Here is a 20,416-nt window from a genome sequence, read left to right on the forward strand (position 1 = left end):
TGTGATCTGCGAGGTGTTAACGGCTGACTTTGTCTGCTCTGGCGTTCCGGGATATGTTTAAGCACCAGGATTATGACCTGACTTTCTAGTCATGTCCAGAGATACAGGGCCTCTTGACACAGGTTCCACAACCACATCTCTCCCTGCTTGTTGCAATACCGCATGATGGTGGCGTTGTCCGTGAACACCTGGATCAGCCTTCCCTTGATGGAAGAAAGAAAGGCTTTCAATGAGAGTTGGATCGTTCTCAACTCCAACAGGTTAATGTGGAGCAGAGACTCCACCAGAACCAGAGTCCCCTGATCTCCACCTCTCACAGATGACAGCCCCAACCCAGGAGTGACTCATCAGTCACTACTGTGAGTTCTGAGTGGGGAAAGGAGAGGGGTCTTTAGCTGACCCATCACAGCTCATCAGCCACCATGCAGATCCTTTACAGTTCCCTCAGATATCTTGACCAGGTCGGAGAGATTTCCCTGATGCTGCGACCACTTTAACTTCAGGTTCTACTGCAGAGTTCGCAAATGCCAGCAAGCATGTATTGCCAACAGGATGCAGAAGGGTATGCTGCCCACCAGCCTCACAGTCAGTCGCAAAAAAATCCAGGATAGAGGCTGAAACATCGGAATCATAGCCTGAATATCCTAGACTCGCCACTTCAGAAGACAGGCCCGAAACTGCACTGTGTCCAGAAAGGCTCTTATGAAAGGCAGCATCTGAGAGGGAGTCATTTGTCACTTTGGCACGTTGATAATGAACCCCAGCAAATGGTCCACTATAGTCTGGAGATGGGAGATGACTGTCTGGGACAGCCTGCCTTCAACAGCCAGTCGTCAAGGTAGCTGGACTGAAACCCATGACCTCGTAGATGACAACCACCATCACCTTGGCGAACACCTAAGGGGTACTGGTGAGGCCAAAAGACAATCTAGTTAATTGAAAATGCTTGTGGCCCACAGTGAACCACAGGCAATGCCTATGGGCAGGCAGGATGAGGATGTTGAAGTAGGCGTCAAGCCCAGCACTGCCATCCAGTCTCCAGGATCCAGGGCAGAAAGAACCTGAGCCAACGTGAGGACCTTGAATTTCTCCTTCAGAAAGAAGTTGAGAGGGTACTCGTCTAATATGGGGAGGAGGCCTCTATCCTTTTTGGGTACCAGAATGGAATGGGAATAGGAACCACAACATGCTTCTTATGCGGTCACTCTCTTGATGGTTCCTCCTGTCACAAGAGCCTGTAACTCCTGACGGAGCAGGGAGAGGTGGTCATTTTAGGGTGGCGGGGTTTCTAAAAAAGGGATGGAATTACCCGCTAAACAATTTAAAGTACCTACTTATATGATGTTATAGACTGAGAGCAGGACAGGCGATGTTGGATTCAACAGCCCACTGGGTGCCCGTGACAGACTAGGTTGACCTCTGGCTGTGTGTACCACAAGGTTTCTTGGAGCTGCGGCCACAAAAGGACTGGGATATTTGTGAACCTTGGTAGCTGGGCAGGAATGTATGTGGCTGGTAGCCCCTACTGTAGCCCCTAAAGGGGAGAAAGTCAGAATGAGGTTGACATGTGGCCATGGAGAACCCCAGGGACAGGGTAGTGGCCAGACTGTCCTTAAAGCGCTCCTGTGCGAAATGTGCCTTATCGCAGAAGAGGCAGATGCCATCAAAGAGCATGTCCATAATGGATGTCTGAACATCCCCCAAGCAGCCAGTAGATTTCAACCAGACATCAAATCTGAGTGCTACTGAGGACGCAATCGCTCTGCCTAGCAAGTCAGTTGTATCCAGTCCGTACCAATTGGTGAACTTTGCTGCATCTGGGTCAGTTTGGCTCAGGCCACCTCTGAGACCATGCTCAGCACCTGCGCAACTGAATCCCAGACTGTGTGGGTGTATCAGACCAAAAGGCACATGGTGTTCACCGACAGCAGTGCTAGTCTTGTGGAAGAGAACGTCCTCTTGCCAAAAGTATCAAGCCTCTTGGAGTCCCCATCTAGTGATGTGGTAGGGAATGTGCCAAGGTTGACTTTGGAGGTGGGAGCCTTGGCAACCAGAATCTCTGGAGTGGTGTGCTGGGTGAGGGAAATTGGGTCCCCCAAGACAGCGGGCAATTGTCCTGTGCACAGGAACCCCTGTGCAGGGCTTGGACCATACCCCGAGCAGGACATCTGTGAGGGCTTCATTGAAGGGGAAGAGAGGTTCTGAGAGGACGACTCCCGGCTGAAGCACCTATGTCAAGATGCTCATCTTGACTGCCACTCAGGGCAGCATAAGGTCCAGGACCTCAGCTTCCCTCCTCACCACCACGGCAAAGGAAGCCCTTTTCTCTGTAGCCACCCTAGGAGAAGAGACTACGGCAGTGTCTGGTGAGGAGGCCTGATCACTGGGGCCTCCGTCAGTTCCTCATACGCATACCAGTTATCCATGGTCTCTTCAAAGGGGTTCTGGTAACCATAAGGTTTCTCATAGCTGCCCCAGTCATAATCCCTGGAGGGCCAGTTGCAGAAAGGAGGCTTGGCTCCAACTCAGAAGTCGATGTCTGACAACGCCGATCCAGCTGCATATCAGACTTGGGTATGACAATGGGGTCGGCGCTAAAGTGGGTCTTCGACGATGCTGGGAACACCATCACTGGAACGGGTTCAGGGGCAGGTCACAATGTGATCTGAGCCGTTCCGATTCAGAATTGGATCCAGGGGGCCTCAATGGCCAGAGGACAGACTCGCCGGGAGAAATCCAGTGGGGGCACCCACTGAACTCACAGGGCCTGAAGGCACTAGAGAGTGGTAGGCCCACACAAAAATGAGATGCATGGCCTGATAAAACGCATATAATTGTGTGGGATTTGCTCTGCCTCAGGGAGGCGTGGAATGGATTCCAATGCAGGCTTTGCATGGGAGAAAAGCCTAGAGTGAGAGCATTCCCACGCATCATCCAATTACTTGGACTGGCACGGTGAAGTCGAAGAGCACTTAGACTACTTTAACTTCTTTGACTTCTTGTGGAACTTACCAGACTACTTCGAGTGTGGTGACTAGCACCTTGAACGACTCCACAAACGGGCCCAGGACATTATTAGTGACCGGGACCTGGAACATTGTGGAGGTGACCAGCATCGAGCAATAATGAGCTTCTAAAAAGGCTCCTGCAGCACCCTGGGGTTAATGGCCTAACATTCCTCACAGGCGTTGGAGTCGTAGACCAGCTCCAGGCACCAGAGACAAACCAGATGGGGTCAGTCACAGACATCTGTCCGTGACAGGAACCACAGGGTTTATACCGTACTGGTTATTTGAGTAACATCCCTTACACACTGGGAGACAAAGTCTCACAAATCTCGACGAAATGTTGAAAAAAGTTGCCCAAAAAGTGGACAGAGGTTGCTCACTCCCGATCTGTGCTGATGGCATGGAAAGAAAAGAACAGATGTTAGTGCGCTGTGGTTGTGCACCCAGCCACTGCTTGAAAAGTTTCAAGATCCAGTCAGATGCCTGGGGAATATTCTAATTTAAGGAATCTGCAGCTAGAAGTCTCTATCAGATAAAGGAAATACAACAGGTCTATGGTTCACACATAAGTAAAGAAACAGATTCCTTCGAGGACTTAAAATGTATTGCTCAAATGCTGATTTGACATCTTCATTTCATTTAAGTGAGGGGTTGGAGAAGTCCAAAATTATTCTGCTTCAACTTAACAGGCAGAGTGCTTGAGACGTTGCCATTGTTATCATTCAAGCTGGATAGCCAACAATAGATACAGTAATCATTAATATCACCATTTTACATTTTTCATTGGTCACTTACATGCCTCTTGAACAGCTTTCCTCCTTCGTGTTGTCAAAAAGAGGATTCAAGTGATTCAAAAAACTGATGATCAATGCCAATCAGGAAAACAAAGGGCATTTAAGATGGCTGCTAGGACATAATCTGTACAAGCTCCGTCCCAAAGTAGGTCATTAAATAATTAAGCTCATTTTAAAACAGTAGGTGTGCAGGTTCCTGCAGGGATTGGGATACATGCATAGAGTGGGGAGCGGGATCTGTGCACCTTGTGGACAGAGACAGCATCATTGGTGGCTTTGAGAGAGAACAAATTAACCTGGGCAGGGTGGGGCCTATAAGTGACGAAAAATCTGAAACCCGCTAAGGCACTCAAGAAGCAAAGTAGAGAGGCTTCTGAGTAACTGTTGATGTAAGTAAAAAAAAAAGTAGAAGAATGGAACATGATAGAAATACGTACCACTAGGTGGTTGAAACCTGAGGCCGATTACCACCTCTGAAAGTGAGGTATTGAGCAGAAACATGATGTTGCCCTAACACCTGAATGGAGAACTTGATCAGAATGAGACACTAACCTTTAGCTTGGTAAATAAGTGAGCAATCCCCCACGGCGTCCCTTTGCTGGGCTCGCGCCCATGCAAGCACTTGCCTCAGCCCGCAAGAGCTACAGCAGTGGCCCATAAGTATCCCCTCTCAGCTGTGAGAGCCCCGGAGGCTGCTTTCTACTTGGAGGGCTCCGACACTCCACTGGCGGCCTCCTATAATCCTCTGGTCGCTCTGGACCATTTATCATGCAGTTTTGTGCAAGGGGCTCTGGCGCTACTCATTTCAGTGCTCTGGAGCACCCCTACCCCCATGGTTCACACAACATCACTGTTGACCAGCTCTGAGCTTGACTCGCCGTGGCTTGGGAGGCTCTCCTTTCTACGGATGGCATGTCGATGCCTAACCCATTTGCGCTGAAGGTGTCTAGGTTTTCATTAAGTATAGTGGGATCTTAATGAGCTTGCTGCATCTCTTGGCTTGCTCTTCATTTTGGGTGTCGTTTCCCCCCTCCCAAAAGTCCCTTCCTAACTTAAAATGGAGGCACTACCATCAGAATAGGAACCGACATGGGGCATGGTCGAACCATTTCATTGACAGTAAAGAAAGACTCAGGGGCTCAATAGCAGATCGATAACTCCAAGGGGGCAGTCATCTTAGAATGGTGCAGTTTCCTAATCTCTTGGGCATCTATGACGTGACTAGGCCTGGGCGGTAAATTCCGTTCCGGTCCCGGAATTTGGGTAATTTCACGTTCCGCGGAGAACGCAAAATTGCCCAAAATTCTACGTTCCGTGGCTTCGCGGAATTTTTTGCATGTTCGCGTTCTCAAAATGCGTGTTCGCGAGATATTTCCCCCCGAGCAGGCAAACAGCGATAGCAAACAAGAAACCAGCAATTCCGCGTGTTCGCGGAATTTTTGCGTGTTCGCGGAGATTTGTTACTGTTTTGCAGAATTTCGCGTAGCGCGACTACGCAAATTCCACCCACCCCTAGATGTGACAGACTATGGAGTGTCCCGGCTTGTTTCTACACACACTCCCTCCTTCCATCCTAAATCATTTACTGCCACAAGATCCTTTTCCTCTCACAAAATCGTAGTCAACCTCGCCTGATTACCATACAATTTTTGTTTGATTGAAAAAGAGCCACTACTCTGTCAGTTCCTGTAAGGGTAGGAGGTCCCCCTTCCCCTCCAGTACAGCTGATTTCCATAGATTATAGAGAGTCATGAGATTCAAATCTTTTGGAAACCAGAAACAGAAAGAGAACCCGATCTCTCTGGACAGACATGGATCCTACTTTAAAGAGAGTACTTGACACCAAGCTGTAGCCGGTGGGTCACTATGCTTTAAATACCAACATAACCTACCAAAAAATGCATCCAAATGCCTCAAACACAGACTTCTTAAATCTTATCCAGAAACCCTAATCTCTGATCCATACTTCTGTTTCAAAAAGGAACTACAATAAGTGATCTCATCTGCTACATAAAAAGAAGAGCTCAATGGAGGAAAGCACTCCCCTAAATACTCCTGATCACTACCTCCAAAAAATTCCCACATGGTCTAAGACAATCAGTAGCCCCTTCACCCACCTACAGAGCAGATGTTACCATCTCCATATATAACAGGATCATCCTAATCCAAGCCTCAAACTGCAACCTAGGGGTTTTTCATGAAATGTTCTCCATTATCAAGAACTCCATAGCAAACAATGACCCCGACACATCGAATAGGTGGCCTAGCTCTTCATTCAATCCACAGGATCCTCAAGCAACTTCCTTACATAGCAGCACCTACTTAAGCAATTCACCACTCCCCCCCTTAACTCCTCCATAACGAGCAGCACACATAATCCCAACACCCCCCCACTCAGGGGGTATCTAAATGTACCAACGTGATCTGACAGCCTCATCTCAGAGCTTGCTAATGATTGATGTTCAAACAGGTTGTCAGAGATAGACAGACACAATCAAGCACTATCTACTTCTTATCACACTAAGCTGGCATCTCCTCCTCCTGCTAAGGTGATCCCCCCTAACTCTGCGACTCCCCTCCTGAGTTGGAGAACCACCCCCTACCCGAACGCCACCTCTAGAACCTTTAGACTGAAGGATTCCCTAATAGTTACTCCCTCTTCCTTGAATACAATCCACACACATAGGCAAGCATATATAAGCGGGACCATATACAAACAGTCACTATTATAACATACATTAGGGAAAAGCAATAATATTTTTTGTCCCAAAAGCACACTTTGCCACAGTAGTCCCTGGCAATGAACAAAAATACTTTGTGTGTCAATATGCTCCTTGTGAAAGAGCAGAAGTCAGTCGATAGATAAAGACAGAGTTAGAATTTTAATAAAAACAAAAGGTCTTAGTTAACTCGAGACCTAATTAAAGGCCCAATTCTTAAAGGAAGTCACAAAATTGTACCCATGGTATATGTCCTTTCTTTAATGCACTTTAAAGATTTCATGAATTCACAAGAATTTACAGAACTAGGCAGGAAATCGTGAGCCTAGAAAATAATTGTGAACTGCCCTTTAATATGAGCAAATATGCAGGTATAGATTTTCTCATGTGAAAATCTGTTGAGTGTTTACAAATTTACTTTCCCTCCAACCACTTTTTTCCCCCAACCCTGGAAGTTTTGCTTCTGTCATTGTCAGGAGTACATTTCCAACCTTTCTCATTATGGGAAAAAGTTAGAGAACAGCTGTCGAAAACCCCTAAAACAAGCAATTTAGTAGGGTTGCACACACTTATAAGGGCATTCCAATCCTAGAACTTTTGCTTTACTCTACCTACACAGCCCCAGTATGTAGATCTGTGGAAAGAAGACAAATATTGAAATTGCTAGAATTCAAGTTTGAGCATGGCATAGTCAGATAGGATAATATCAGAACTTTTAAAAAGGAGATTTCTGCCATAATTTGTCACTGCACTAGGTGGCACCAAAGAGACAAGAAGATTGTTTTGCAGGACAAGTGGATTTATGGAGCAACCTGTCCCAAGGACAACTCGATATGTGGTTAAATTCCACACCTCTGACTCTGCATCATATTCCCTCTGGTCTAGGATGGGTCCTATTTCAGGTCCATTTCAGGCAAATGCAATTTCGTAAGACGCTGAAGGTTCTACATTAGTAGACGTACCATCACAATTGTTAGGGCTCGCAATGGAATGGATGGTAGCCATTAATAGTGTGACAGCAGGCACAACATGAAGACATCCTCAGAAGCTGGGCCCTTAACAAAGATTCTCAAGTCAACTGTTGAGCCTACTCGAAAATGTTGATATGAAAAATAAATACATGGCACTAGTGCACATAGGTGGTCAGGTGTTAATTGTATATCAATGTCTTTTATATGGGCTGGAAGGCACCCCCAAAATAAAGCTGTCCATCATTCAGCTTACTTACGAACTTAGAAGACTTCGAGTCCTATTTAACCTCACAAAGGCAACATCCAGTAATATAGCTTGAAGGCTCAGCTAACTAGGAGAGATCCATGCTGAGTGGATACCAGAGTTGATTCTTTGTAGGTCCAGTTTTTTGTTTCCGAGGTAGATATGCCCAGCAACTGTACTAAATGGCCTTCATGTTCAAAGTAAGATATAAGACAGTGAAGAGGGTGATGAGGAGAACAGTGTTTTCGTTTGAGACTATGCTCTGGGATTTACCTCACTTTTGGAAAGAGATGTATGCAGTGACATAGAAGGAGGTAGTCGAGTACTGGGCAACATTTTTAATGGAGGTGTTTTTGTTACATCTAAGGAGGCACAAGCTTTCTTTGTGATTGCAAGCATGCTAACCAGGGCGGTACTTTTTACATGGGAAACTTTTTCTGGGAGACTACATGACTCAATCACTTTAGTTACATTTTATTTGTTAATAATGTTAGGGGCAGAGCAATATCAACACTTAATAGAGCACTCTGTGTTGATCGTTATTGGATGCCACTTCAGTTTAAAGAAAAAAGTGAGAGACATTAGCAGACCAATATCCGAAGTTAACTGGCAAAGAATACTGTCTTACACGAAAGTGACTAGTACTGCTTGATTCCAGTACATGCAATATAAATTTACTTCTAGGGTATATGTTACTCCCCTGATTGTGCACAAAACGTAACCCTAGTTGACGAATGCCCTAGATCCAATAATGAAATGGCAGATTTAATACATTTGATATGGTTGTACCCAATAGTGAAGGAATTTTGGAAGCGAGTGGTAGCACAAATTTCAATGACAGCGGACGGTGCAGTAACTTATAATTTTAAGCAGTATATACTGGGTCTACACTTGAGACCTAAGAATAGAAAGACACAATACAAATGAGTAACACTGTCTCCCATTCTTGCAAAAAAAAAAAGAGGCATATTGCAACACACTTGGTACACAGCACTGGCTGTTCATTCGACATGTGGAAGACGGATTTAAGATAATGGCTTTTGGCAGAGAAGATACATATGTTCTCAGTTAAACTAACAATGGATTAATGGAAGATTTGCAAGATTTGAGAGAGATAACCGGTGGGCTGAATCAATGCAAGAATATGACACCATCTTCACATTAAATGGGTTATGAAAATAAAGACTTTTACCATTGAAAACTACTTGTAAAATGTAAGTGGAAAATGAGAGACTGAATGGAGTAGCAGAAGGCCACATTGGCCTTAAATGTTAACTTCTGCAAAACATGTTAACATTGCAATTTATTCTGGAGTTGTAGATGTCTTTGCTTGATATAGGGATGCATTTGTTTGTTGTTTATTAACAAGAACAACTTGTTTTAATTAAAAAACAGGGGAAAAATGAAAATCATTTAAAACCATTAATACAAGCAGGTGAGAGCAGCTACCCTGGTATAATGGAAACTAGAAGAAGACATGTGTATAAACCTTCAGCAACCCTTACTCCTTGATGATCAAGAACCCTACCTCTGAATATTCCAACTATTTTAACTATGGGAATGCATTCGTAAATCAATAGAGAACCCACATTTTACACAAATAACAAAAATCTTATCAATGACAAATAGCACAGAGATTGTGCTTTCAATGAAAACGTATTACAAAATATTTCACATTATTAAACCTCGTATTAGTAAGAGAACTACAGGCTCAAATAATCAGATACACTTACTTCGTCTGCCTGAGATTTGATTGTCTTTACTTCTATTTCCAGTGTCTCCATTCGTTTCTGAATTTCATCAATCTGCAAAGTGGAATACAATGGAGCACAAGTTTAGCACAAAAATGGTATTGTGTTTAAAAGTTCTAAGTGAGTTTATTTTCGAAACAAAGCAGAGTATCAAAATGAATAAAGCAGCATTGACTCTTGCCACAAAAGTTTCAAAGGTGTGGTTTTCAGTCAGGAAATTAAAGGAGTTATGATTTTTGGATCAAGTCAATAGTTTGGCTGCAAGAAGATGACTTCAAGTGCTGGTTCTTTAATAAAACATTGGGGAGATTCATAAATCCATCTGGCTCCCATATAAATTTAACTAACACATGCGAGTGACTCGAGGTAACTGTAATAGAAATTCACGAAGGCTAAACTTGCTGCCATAAAATGATATACCAATGAGTAAGATTATCATACAAATATGTAATTTTATGCATGAGTAAATGATTCGACAGAAGAGTACTGCAGCAGGGATGCCTTGAAAAGTTTGGTTACACCCATAACTCGAGTGTCACAAACATTTTCTCAACGTATTCTCATCCTGGAAATAGTTGGAGGTATACTTCTGTCAAGGACAGAAATAAATCCCCTTAAGCACAAGAATGTGAAGGGAACACTCCCAGAATTGGGAGGGTACAAGATCAGGGTTTCTCCAGAGGGAAAGATATTTTCTCTGACAAGAAATAAGAAAATCAGAAAAGGGTGTTTTTGCAGTATTATGGTGCCACTTCCCTCCGCATTATTGTAAAGCATATACATACAGGCACGCCTAAGCCTTTAGGAACCCTCAAAACGTTTCCATGAGTACATCTGGAAACTAGTGACTGTTACGAATACCTTTGAGTCTAGGGTCTGCTGTCTTTGGGGGTTTCAGTAACTTGGCTATTTTAAGTGGAATCACTTTTGAAATGTAGTTAAGAGAAAATGATCGAATATTGTCACAACAAAGGGATTCAGGATTAAAGATCAGGGACCAATGACTGGGTAGTTAAAAGGAGACAAGATGGGAATGTCTGCATCACCAACAAAAACATTAAGCTTGGTTTTAGGAAGTGTACAAAGAACGAGATGTATTAGAAAAAGAACAACTATAAAAAGACATGCACACCAAGCAAAATGCCTTATCGGGGAACTTCAGAAGCTTAAGCGACCTGCCTCAGCTTAAAAACGACTATAACTTCCCTAAAAAATAAATCTGAAATGAAGCAAATGTAAATTCACTTGCTAGGTGAGCATGTGGAAATGAAATAACTATTTACAAATCTTCTAAATCAAAGCATGAAAACCAGGATATTATGACCTCTACAAATCAGCGATTTTAGAAGAAAGGGAAACCAAGTGAAGCAATAGAAAGCTTCCCCACAAACATGGCAAAATAAATAAATGTTTTCTCAAAACGGTCTTATTGATTTTCAAACACAAATGTAGCAGGATTCCATAGCATCATCTGAACAATATTACACAACAATGCCACAGTAAGAAACAGATTTGGGTAAAATGGGTACTGCAAAGTTATTACAATGCTTGCCCCTACGCTAGAACATCCTACTGCCTACACACTTTCCCACCCTGCAACATTCGCCGAGAAAAAAAAGAAAAAACTTGTGGGAACAGTAAGGAATAACGTGAAAAAGAATGCATGCACAGATCGAGCTTCGATAATCCTGACAGGTACAAGGTGGGTATACATTGCGATCATCAAATTACAGTTGTCAATAGCTGACTCAGGTGTGTCAAACCTGGGGAAAGTGCAGGGCTCTTGTACATGGGTGGCAAGAGAATAACGGCAAGCCTACCAAGAGGTATCTCACCAAGGGAACCCATATACATTCAAACATTTTCCGTGATTCTGTACGTTTATCGGTTAGACATTCCATAGTGAGATATTGCCATAGTCGAGCATGCCACTGCGATGTCGAGGGGGCTAGTGGCTTCTTCTAAGCAGCGGCAACGTCATCTTGGCAGTCCCCAAGCACAGCCACAATCTGATATTTTAAAGATGGATCCCGAAGTCCCAGCAGAACAAAGTCAGGTGTCTGTGGAATGTGGTATCCCAAAATCTCCTTAATTTGAGCCAGGATTTCTCTCCAATAAGGTTTAATTGAGGGGCAATCCCACCATATAGGTCTAAAATTGCCCAGGAGCCCAGCCCCCTCCAACATCGATCAGATGTATTGGGATATATCTTGTGGAGTTTTGAGGGGTAGAGATACCAGTCGTGTAAAACTTTATGTTGAGCCTCTCTTAGACCCAAGCGGCAGTCGTATCAAGGGATATCACTCAGCAATCTATTCCATTGTTTTGTATTAACCAAATCTGATCCCATAAGCCCCTGTGTCTTGAGATATGTGTAGCGGAAACTGTGTTAAGCAGAGTGTATAGAAAGGAAATATTCCCCTTAGGACCCTGTGCCTGACAGACACATTTCTCAACAGGGAGCAATTCTCTGGTGGCTGCCTGTCTGTTCTCAGGTTGCGCTACCCAGTTTATTAGTTTATTGTAATGAAACCTCTCCGTGTTTCGGGAAGTTTAAAATCTCTACAACAGTTGTCAAATGTGCATATAGACCAGTTGTGATACAGATCTGAGATAGTGAGGCACCTCCCTTCTTGCCAAAAGCCAAAGGGCCAATGTGTGAGGGTAGGCAGGAAATCTTTATTGTCGTGAATGGGGGTGTATGGAGAAGGAAGGTCTTCAGTCCAGTCCTGCGGGTCACTTTTATCGTACTTCTAGTGGGTGTACTCAGATAGGCAATGGGGGGGCCTAGCCTCCTTGTGCTTCCATATTACATCCCAAATTGTCCATCCAACTCTTGCCCATCCATATGGAGCCAGTGTTTATCGGACTCCCTCATGGACCATTCTGAGATTCCCCTAAATTGTGCTGCTTTATAATATAACAAGAAGTTTGGAAGTGCAAGTCCTCCCTCACCTCACAGCATCGTCAGTACTTTATTAGAGAGACAAGCTCTGCGTTTCTGCCAGATGAAAGAAGTGAGTTGGGAGCGGAAAGTGGCAAAGAATTGTTTGTCCCCTTCCACTGGAAGGCCTTGAAAGAGATAAAGCACTTGTGGAAGCACCAACATTTTAATGGCGTTTATTCTACCCAGCCAGGTTAAATACAGGGGGGGGACCATCTCTTCAGGACTTATTGTAGTTGACGAAGTAGAGGTGGGTAGTTGGCTTTGTAGAGATCAGTGACCCAGGGTGTGATCTTGATACCTATATATGTAATCTTTTTGTGTGTTATCCGAAGGGAGTATTAGCGGCAATAGCTCCCATTTCCCCTGTTGGGATTGTCAAATTAAGAAGAAATGATTTGTCCAAGGTCACCTTAAACCCCACCAGGGGTTCAAACTCTCACAGTTCCTGTTGTAGGGCTAACAGTGAAGTCTGTGGGGAGGTGAGCGTCAAAAGCACATCGTCTGCAAACAATGAGATCTTGTGATGGACTGACCCAAAGGGAATCCCTTGTATATCCAGAGAGGCTCTTATGCTCACCACCAAGTGTTCAATCCTGAGTGCAAAAAGAAGAGGAGGCACCCCTGTCGTGTCCCTCTTCCCAATGGAAAGAAATCTGAGATCGTTCCATTGACCATAACTTGTTAGCGGGGAGTGGCATAGTTTGCTTGAATCATTGTAATGTATTTGTCTTTAAAACCGAATCGGTGTAGAGTGAAGAAGAGGAAGGACCAATCCACTCGGTCGAATGCTTTTATGCCATCTAATACCACTGGTATCTTCCTCTTCTCCACCTTTTAATCAGGTGGACCACCCGTCGTAGTTTATCATGGATCTGCCTCCCCTTAAAAAATCTCGATTGATCAGGGTGTATCGGATCTGGCATGACTTCTTCTAGTCTATTAGCCAAGACTTTGGTATACAACTTTGCATGGAGATTGAGCAAGGCAATCTGACAGTATGAGGAGCGGGTTTTGGAATCACTGTAATGAGTGCCTCCTCCATGGATGGAGTGACAGCCTTAGTGTCTACGAATGAATTAAACCATGTTGTCAAGTGGGGAGTCAACTAAATGTTTTGTAAAACTGAGCTTGTTAGCCCATCTAGGCCTGGGGACATCTGCAATTTTAACGAATTTATTGATGACTGGATTTCCTCTGCACAAATTGGTTTGTTTAACAGTTCTTGTTGGGCCGCCGAGTTTATGGGTAACTTGGATTCTGCCAAATACTTCCACTGCGAGGAGGTGCATCTTTAGCACACAGAGTTTTATAGAATCCTCCAAAAGCCTTCACCATGCCTCCTTCAATATGAATCAAAGTCCCCTCTGCTTCCCGAATGAAACCTATATATTATTTTTCTTGCTTTGCCCGCGGTTGTCAGGCTAAGTGGGATCCCACCTTACTATCCCTCCCACTTATAGACTGCTTAAGTCGTAGAAGGGTGAGTTCCAATCTATTAGAGTATAATGCTGTCAGTTTACCCTGGAGAGCAGCCACCTTCCAATGCATCTGAAATGTGGGTGAGTCCTTGTGGGCCCTTTCGACTCGCGTTAGATCGGCTTCTAGTGTCCGACATTTCTTAGTTTTTTTGCCACATAAGTGTAGTCATCAGAGATGTGCATTTCCCTCACACTACCGCCTTAAAGACATCCCAGTGCGTAACATAATTAGTTTCCTGGGGTTGGTATGTATGAAAGTTATCTCTAATTGTTGACCTTAGTTAGTCTCTAAATGTACGATCTCATGTCAGAGTATTTGGAAAAAAACATCTACGGAATGATGACTTTGGGCGTGGTCAGTTTAGCACTATTTCCAACATAGCATGGTCCGAGGTGGAGACTGGGTGCCTTTAGTGGAGACAATGTTTGGCTGTAGTTCCTGGCTCAAAAACATATGGTCTATTCAGGAATATGTCTTATGTGTGTGGGAGAAAAAAATATAATCTTTGGTATTGGGATTGAACATGCGTCATGCATCAACCAGACCCAACTGTGTTATTGCTTACTTCTCCTGTTGGGGAAAAAACCCTGGTGTGTTGGGGGTGCATGCTATCTAGAACCGGGTCCCAAAGAGATTAAAGTCGCCCAAGACAACTATTTCGCCCTCTGCCAATCCTCCCTGTTGGTCGAAAAAGGAAAGGAGAAAGGCCTGCTGATTTGAATGTAGGGAACAGACCATAGCAAAGGTCCATTTGCGTTATATGGAGATTCCCTTTGACCATTAGCATCCTACCTTCCTTATCAGATTAACCTCCGTAATCTGAAATTTAAGATAAGAATGAAATATTAGTGCCACCCATTGTGTTTAGAGGTTGTAGATGACTTGTAAATCAATGGATAGGACCTATGCCACAGTTTGTGCTCTTCAGTACGTTTCAGATGGGTTTCTTGTAAGGCCACTATCCCAAGCCCATGATCCCTAATGTATTTCCATAATGTACCTCTTTTGTGGGGGAATTGAGACCGTTAAGATTCCACGTACCCAATCTAACTGAGATGAGGGTACTTACCAGTTATTGATGTAAAAAAATTCCAACACCTATCACCATACAGTCCCGCCCTCCTGAACATCTTGGCCTCCCTGAGCCCTTTCCTTTCCCTGCCCAGGCCTCCTGCCAATAAACACTGGAACTTAGGGGATTTCGCCCCTTTAAAAGGTCCAAACACTTATCTAAAGGTACATTGATCTGGATAATGTGGCTCAGTTCCGCAGTCCCACTGCGTTACATCTTTTGCAAGATTATAGAATGCAGACTTGTAGAGAAGACCAGACCAAGCTGCCCAGGGGTCATCCAGAGATCCTTTCCCCGTGAGCGCAGCACCCCTCCATCCCCAAGCCAGAATGGGTCCATATTCTGTGGAAAATTATCAGAGCAAGGTCTCAACGATTTCCAGGCAAAATCTGGTAATATCTTTACATAGTCCTTCTTCAAAACACTCATCCCTGTCAAGGAACTTCAAAACGTTACAGACCGTCTCACTTCCCAGCACAGCGGCCCTTGTGTTGGTGTTGCCACTGCCATCCCCCCGGCCCAGCACAAGACAGATCTGCAGTGGTTTCGTTCCTTTTACCTGTATCATCTTGCAGAGTAGAGATTTCTATCCACAATGGTTCAGCCGCACCTTCCAGCTCTGTAAAATGCTGTGATTTGTCTTGATTTTCAAAAGATATGCTAAAGGGGTAGGTCCATCTATAGCTAACCTGATTATTCTGTAGGTGTTCGGTGACCGGCCTAAGATGCATTTGCCTCGCCAGAGTAGCAGGGGTCACATCTTGATAAAGGGTACGTAGCCTCCTGGAACTATATGGGTTCCTGTTTATGGGCCTCTAGAAGGATCTTCCGCTTTACCTTAAATTACTGCAACTTGGCTAACACATCTCTAGCATGAACGTTGATTCCAGAATTCTGTGGTCCCACTCTATGGACCCTTTCCAGGCGCACATCTGGGTGCTGGTTTCTCAGGATGTTTGAGAACAGACCCACCATGAAGGCCTCCAGGTCCGGACCTTCTGCCCCCTCAGCCAAGCCCCTTATGTGGATATTGTCTTGTCTGGAACGATTTCCCAAATCTTCACATTTAAGTATTATGCTATGTAGCTAGGAGCAAAGATTACCTGCTTCAGTTTCCAGAGGGGTCAGCCTGTTCTCCAGATCAAGGTGTTTCGTTCCAAGTTCTAAGGCTTGGAGAGAGGACAGGTGAGACTATGTCGCTACTCAAGGCCTCCAATGATGTGGCGAGATCGGCTTTCCACTCCTTCCATAGCTCTTTTTTAAAGTCCCTTAGGGATGTGAGTAGGCCCTCCTTTGTGAGTGCCATGTCGCTTCCAGTGTTCACCTGCATGGCCCCGGCTGGTTGTGTAAAGTAACTAGTGACTCAATCAATCAATCAATCAATCAATCAGGGGTTTGTAAAGCGCAGACTACTCCCCCGGAAGGGTCTCAAGGTGCTGAGGGAAGGGGAGGAAAATAGGGGGGGGGGGCTCGCAGATCCTGGGAGATCACGGAGTTCGGTCGAAGAGCCAGGTCTTGAAGTCCTTCAATAACTTGGGGAGTGATGGAGTCTGTCGGAGGTGGAGAGGGAGGGAGTTCCATGCCTTGACAGCAAGGAGGGAGAAGGAGGGTCCTCCTGCTATGGTTTTCTTGATGCGCAGTTCCATCGCGATGGAGAGCTGGGCCGAGTGGAGGGAACGTTGGGGAGCATGGAACATGAGGCGGTGGTTCAAGATGGCGGGTTTGATGTTGTGAAGAGCATTGTGAGCGTCGGTGAGAAGCTTGAAGGTGATTCTCTTCTTGACAGGGAGCCAGTGTCGTGTGCGTAGGTGTTGGCTGATGTGGTAGTTCAGCGGTACGTTGAGGACCAGACTAGCAGCGGTGTTCTAGACGTTCTGGAGTTTGTGGATGAGGTTCTTGTTGATCCCGGCGTAGTGTGCGTTGCCGTATTCCAGTCTGCTGCTGATGAGTGATGAGGGCGTGAGTGACTGTTTTCCTGTGTTCGGAGGGATCCAGTTGAAGGTCTTTCGGGGTAGGCGGAGGGTGTGGTAGCAGGAAGAGGTGATGGCGATGCTCTGGCAGTCCATTTTGAGTTCGGAGTCCAGGGTGATTCCGAGGTTGCGTGCGTGGTCTGTGGTGGGGGTCCTGAGGGCGGGGGCCACCAGGTGTCGTTCCAGGCGTTGAGGTGTGGGCCCATGATGACCACCTCAGTTTTATCCTTGTAGACCGTAGGCAGCTGTTCTTCATCCACCTGTTGACAGCTTCCATTCCCTCTTGGAAATTGCGTTTGGTGAGGTTGGGTTCGTTGGATAGGGAGAGGATGAGTTTGGTTATGTCTGCGTACGATGTGATGTGGAGTCCATGTGACCGGACGATGGATACGAGCGGGGGCATGTAGATATTGAACAGGGTCGGGCTGATGGGGGATCCTTGTGGGACTCCATAGGTGGTCGGTGTGGGTTCTGAGAGAAAAGGAGGGAGTCTGACCTGTTGCGTTCTGCCAGAGAGAAGAGAGAGGATCCAGTCAAGGGCCTTGTTCCGGATTCCAGTGTCATGGAGTCTGCGGGATAGGGTGGGATGAGAGACTGTGTCGAAGGACGCGGAGAGGTCCAGGAGGAAGAGGGCCACAGTCTCTCCTTTATTGAGGAGAGAGTGGATGTCGCCTGTTGCTGCGAGAAGAGTGGTTTTGGTGCTGTGGTTCTTCCTGAAGCCTGATTGGGAGGAATCGATGATGTTGTTTTCTTCTATGAAGGCGGCGCGTTGACTGTTAACAGCTTTTTTCATGACTTTGGCTGGATATGAGAGTAGGGAGATTGGTCTGAAATTCTTGAGGTCGGTGGGGTCCGCCAAGGTTTTTTTTTTAGGAGGGTTGATCTTGGCGTGTTTCCAGTTGTTGGGGAAGGAGGCAGTCTCGAAGGAGAAGTTGATGATTTGTTGGAGCTCGGGCGATGATATCTGCGGCTCTGTGGTAGATGTGGTGGGGGCAGGGGTCCGCGGGGGCCCCTCTATTCGGTTGAGCCTTTTTGGGTGGCATAGAAGCTACTGGGGTGGTATGGCACCCCTCCACTTTTATACACCACAGAGGCGTCCACTAGACCGGCCACGCATCAGAGTAGGGAACCAGCTGTGACGCTTCTCAGTCAAGAGGGCTCCTCTCCATAGCGCCAGCTATTAAGGCCAAAGTTCACTGGGGCAGGTTGCCCTGAAATCCACAGTAGCCGGAGCCCCCTGTAACCAAACCATGGCGGTCCTGTTCGCGTGTTTCCGTGGTGTCCCCCCCGAAGGTTCAGCGGGGGTGTTATTGTAGCTTCACTATAGACCGCCCGGTCCACCTCGCACTCCTCCAGCCCCCCAGCGGGCCCACCAGTGATCTGATGATGGTGCGTAGACTGATGGAGTGCCTCCCCACCACTCACATCAAGAACAAGTCACTCTGGGCTTCGTTTATGGCCTCTCCTTCTCTGTCCCCGCTGAAAAGCCTCTAAAAGACACTGAACATATGGGGAAGGGGAGACAGCATCTCGTGTTGCAGGCAACTCAGCATCTCATCTTCCCTGCACTGAGGGTCATCAAAGGTTTTAGACAGGGGTTCCCAGGTGCCATGAGTTCTGATTCCATTGATTTAGTAACGAGGCAAACTCACGGTACACCAATCTGAGCTCCGCTCATGTGGGTTGTGTGTGGTTCCACAGGTCTCTTCAGTGCCACCTCACTTACGGCTCAATTTTGAGAACAAGCACGGGCTCGGCTATGATCTGGTTCGGCATTCCTCCCTGTTGTACCACACCGCGTCGGGGGATGGAGCCTTCGATGGTCGGCTTCCACCCCTGGACGCTCTCTGGGCGAACAGCATCTCCCGCCGGTCCTCTCCACCGGAGCCGCGCGTTCACAGCCAACAGTCTCAGCTACAAGGTCCGAGCGCTGTTTCATGATGTCTCTTGTGGTTTCACAGGCAGCATATGCACTTCTTATTGCCCTCAACTGCAGTTCCAGCAGATTCTCTCGATTCCACCTAGCGCGGAGTCCTCCAACAGCCTGTTAGAGGTAAAACACAGTAGGAAAGCGCGGAACCTCAGCGAATTACATCCAATCGGCCATGACGGTTGGCCACGCCCCTCAAAATAAATTACATTTTTTAACTTTCCTTCAGATCTGCAATGCAAACTGCTTAGATGAAGGAAATTAAGGCCTCAATGGGCACTAGAGCAGCTACCAAGATATAGAGATAATTTGATAATTTAGGTACCCTAGCTGGCTGATGTGCCAGGCTGTAAATCTTCTCAGCATGAAAGGATAGCTCACATTCAGGCAACAACAATGTATCTGTATTATTGATAATTAAAATGAAAATCCAAAACTGATAGTGTGGAAGAATGCAAGATTCAATTTCTTCTGAAAGCATCGTAGCGCTGCTCCAAGATAGAAATAAGTGATAGAAATACCTCATAACCACGAGACTGGCATTTTCACTTCTTTTGTTTTTCCAACAATGGTGTACAGAGCAGTAAGTTCCAGACAACGGATCTGGATTGGAACCTAACTTATCACCTTTGAAATGGGTGCAGAAGAAAGGCAAATGAAGGACAATCCAATAGTAAGTACTATTACTAGATTGCTTCTAAGGGAGTTGGCAATATGTGTTCTAAAAGACTGCTGTGATATGTGTGCCTCTAAGGCATATGTATAGGTTCTCCTACCTATCCAACAAGGTTTTTTTTAAATTTTCCTCAAAACAAGCAGTTTTTATTTTGAGTAAAAAAGGTGTTAGTGCCCAATGCCGAGGTGCTGCAAAGTTTGATGTCACTTCATACCTCTTTATCCCACCATGCTACACTCGCCATCTATCTCATGCAGGTTATTTTTATCCCGTTTTTGTTCTTTTGTCATACCTTTCCTATCTTACTCATCCTTCTTCTTGTTTCTCCCTTTTTTGCCTTTCTCGGTCTTACTCTGGGTGAAAGTCTGATAAATATGTCTCAGACCCCACAATCAGTACCCATCACCTACCATCACCATTAAATATCAAGCAATGACTTTACTTACATATTTGAGATTTCCCAATCTAACTCTATGTGCAGGGGAATAAATACAATCTCAATGAATACCTATTCACACACAGCTCACCTGTACCCTTTCAAATTCTCACTGGGGAATAACGTGACAATGAAAATTAAAGATGATTCAATTCTATTTACTATAACCTGGCAACAAATTCAAACAACTGTGCTGTTTCACCACCATAGTCTGTCAAAATGTTTCCTGGTTGCCCAGTGTCTTCTACTAATGCCTCAAAACCGCATATCACAGACAGAGTGCTGCCCGATGCAGGTTGCCCAGCGTACAAACAACCCACTTCTAACAAGTACAAGAAGCGTGATATTCCCATCACTCGGGAGATGGATGTTAAAAGAACATAAACTAAAGATTTTGTAACATCAATATTCCTCAAAT

The 20,416-nt window shown here is 45.4% G+C and overlaps 1 protein-coding gene across 7 annotated transcripts in view; it reads right to left on the bottom strand.

Moving 5' to 3' along the window:
• MIA2 (MIA SH3 domain ER export factor 2) overlaps window positions 1-20,416 on the bottom strand; it is a 626,403-nt gene that overhangs the window by 240,252 nt on the left and 365,735 nt on the right. For all 7 annotated transcript variants that reach the window (XM_078659761.1, XM_078659760.1, XM_078659759.1 and 4 more), the window contains exon 12: window positions 9,471-9,542. In XM_078659761.1, coding sequence (XP_078515887.1) covers window positions 9,471-9,542 — 72 coding nt within the window. The remainder of the gene's footprint in view (window positions 1-9,470; window positions 9,543-20,416) is intronic.

The sequence above is a fragment of the Lissotriton helveticus genome, chromosome 9 (genome assembly GCF_964261635.1).
Source record: "Lissotriton helveticus chromosome 9, aLisHel1.1, whole genome shotgun sequence".
NCBI classification, from domain to species: Eukaryota; Metazoa; Chordata; class Amphibia; order Caudata; family Salamandridae; genus Lissotriton; species Lissotriton helveticus.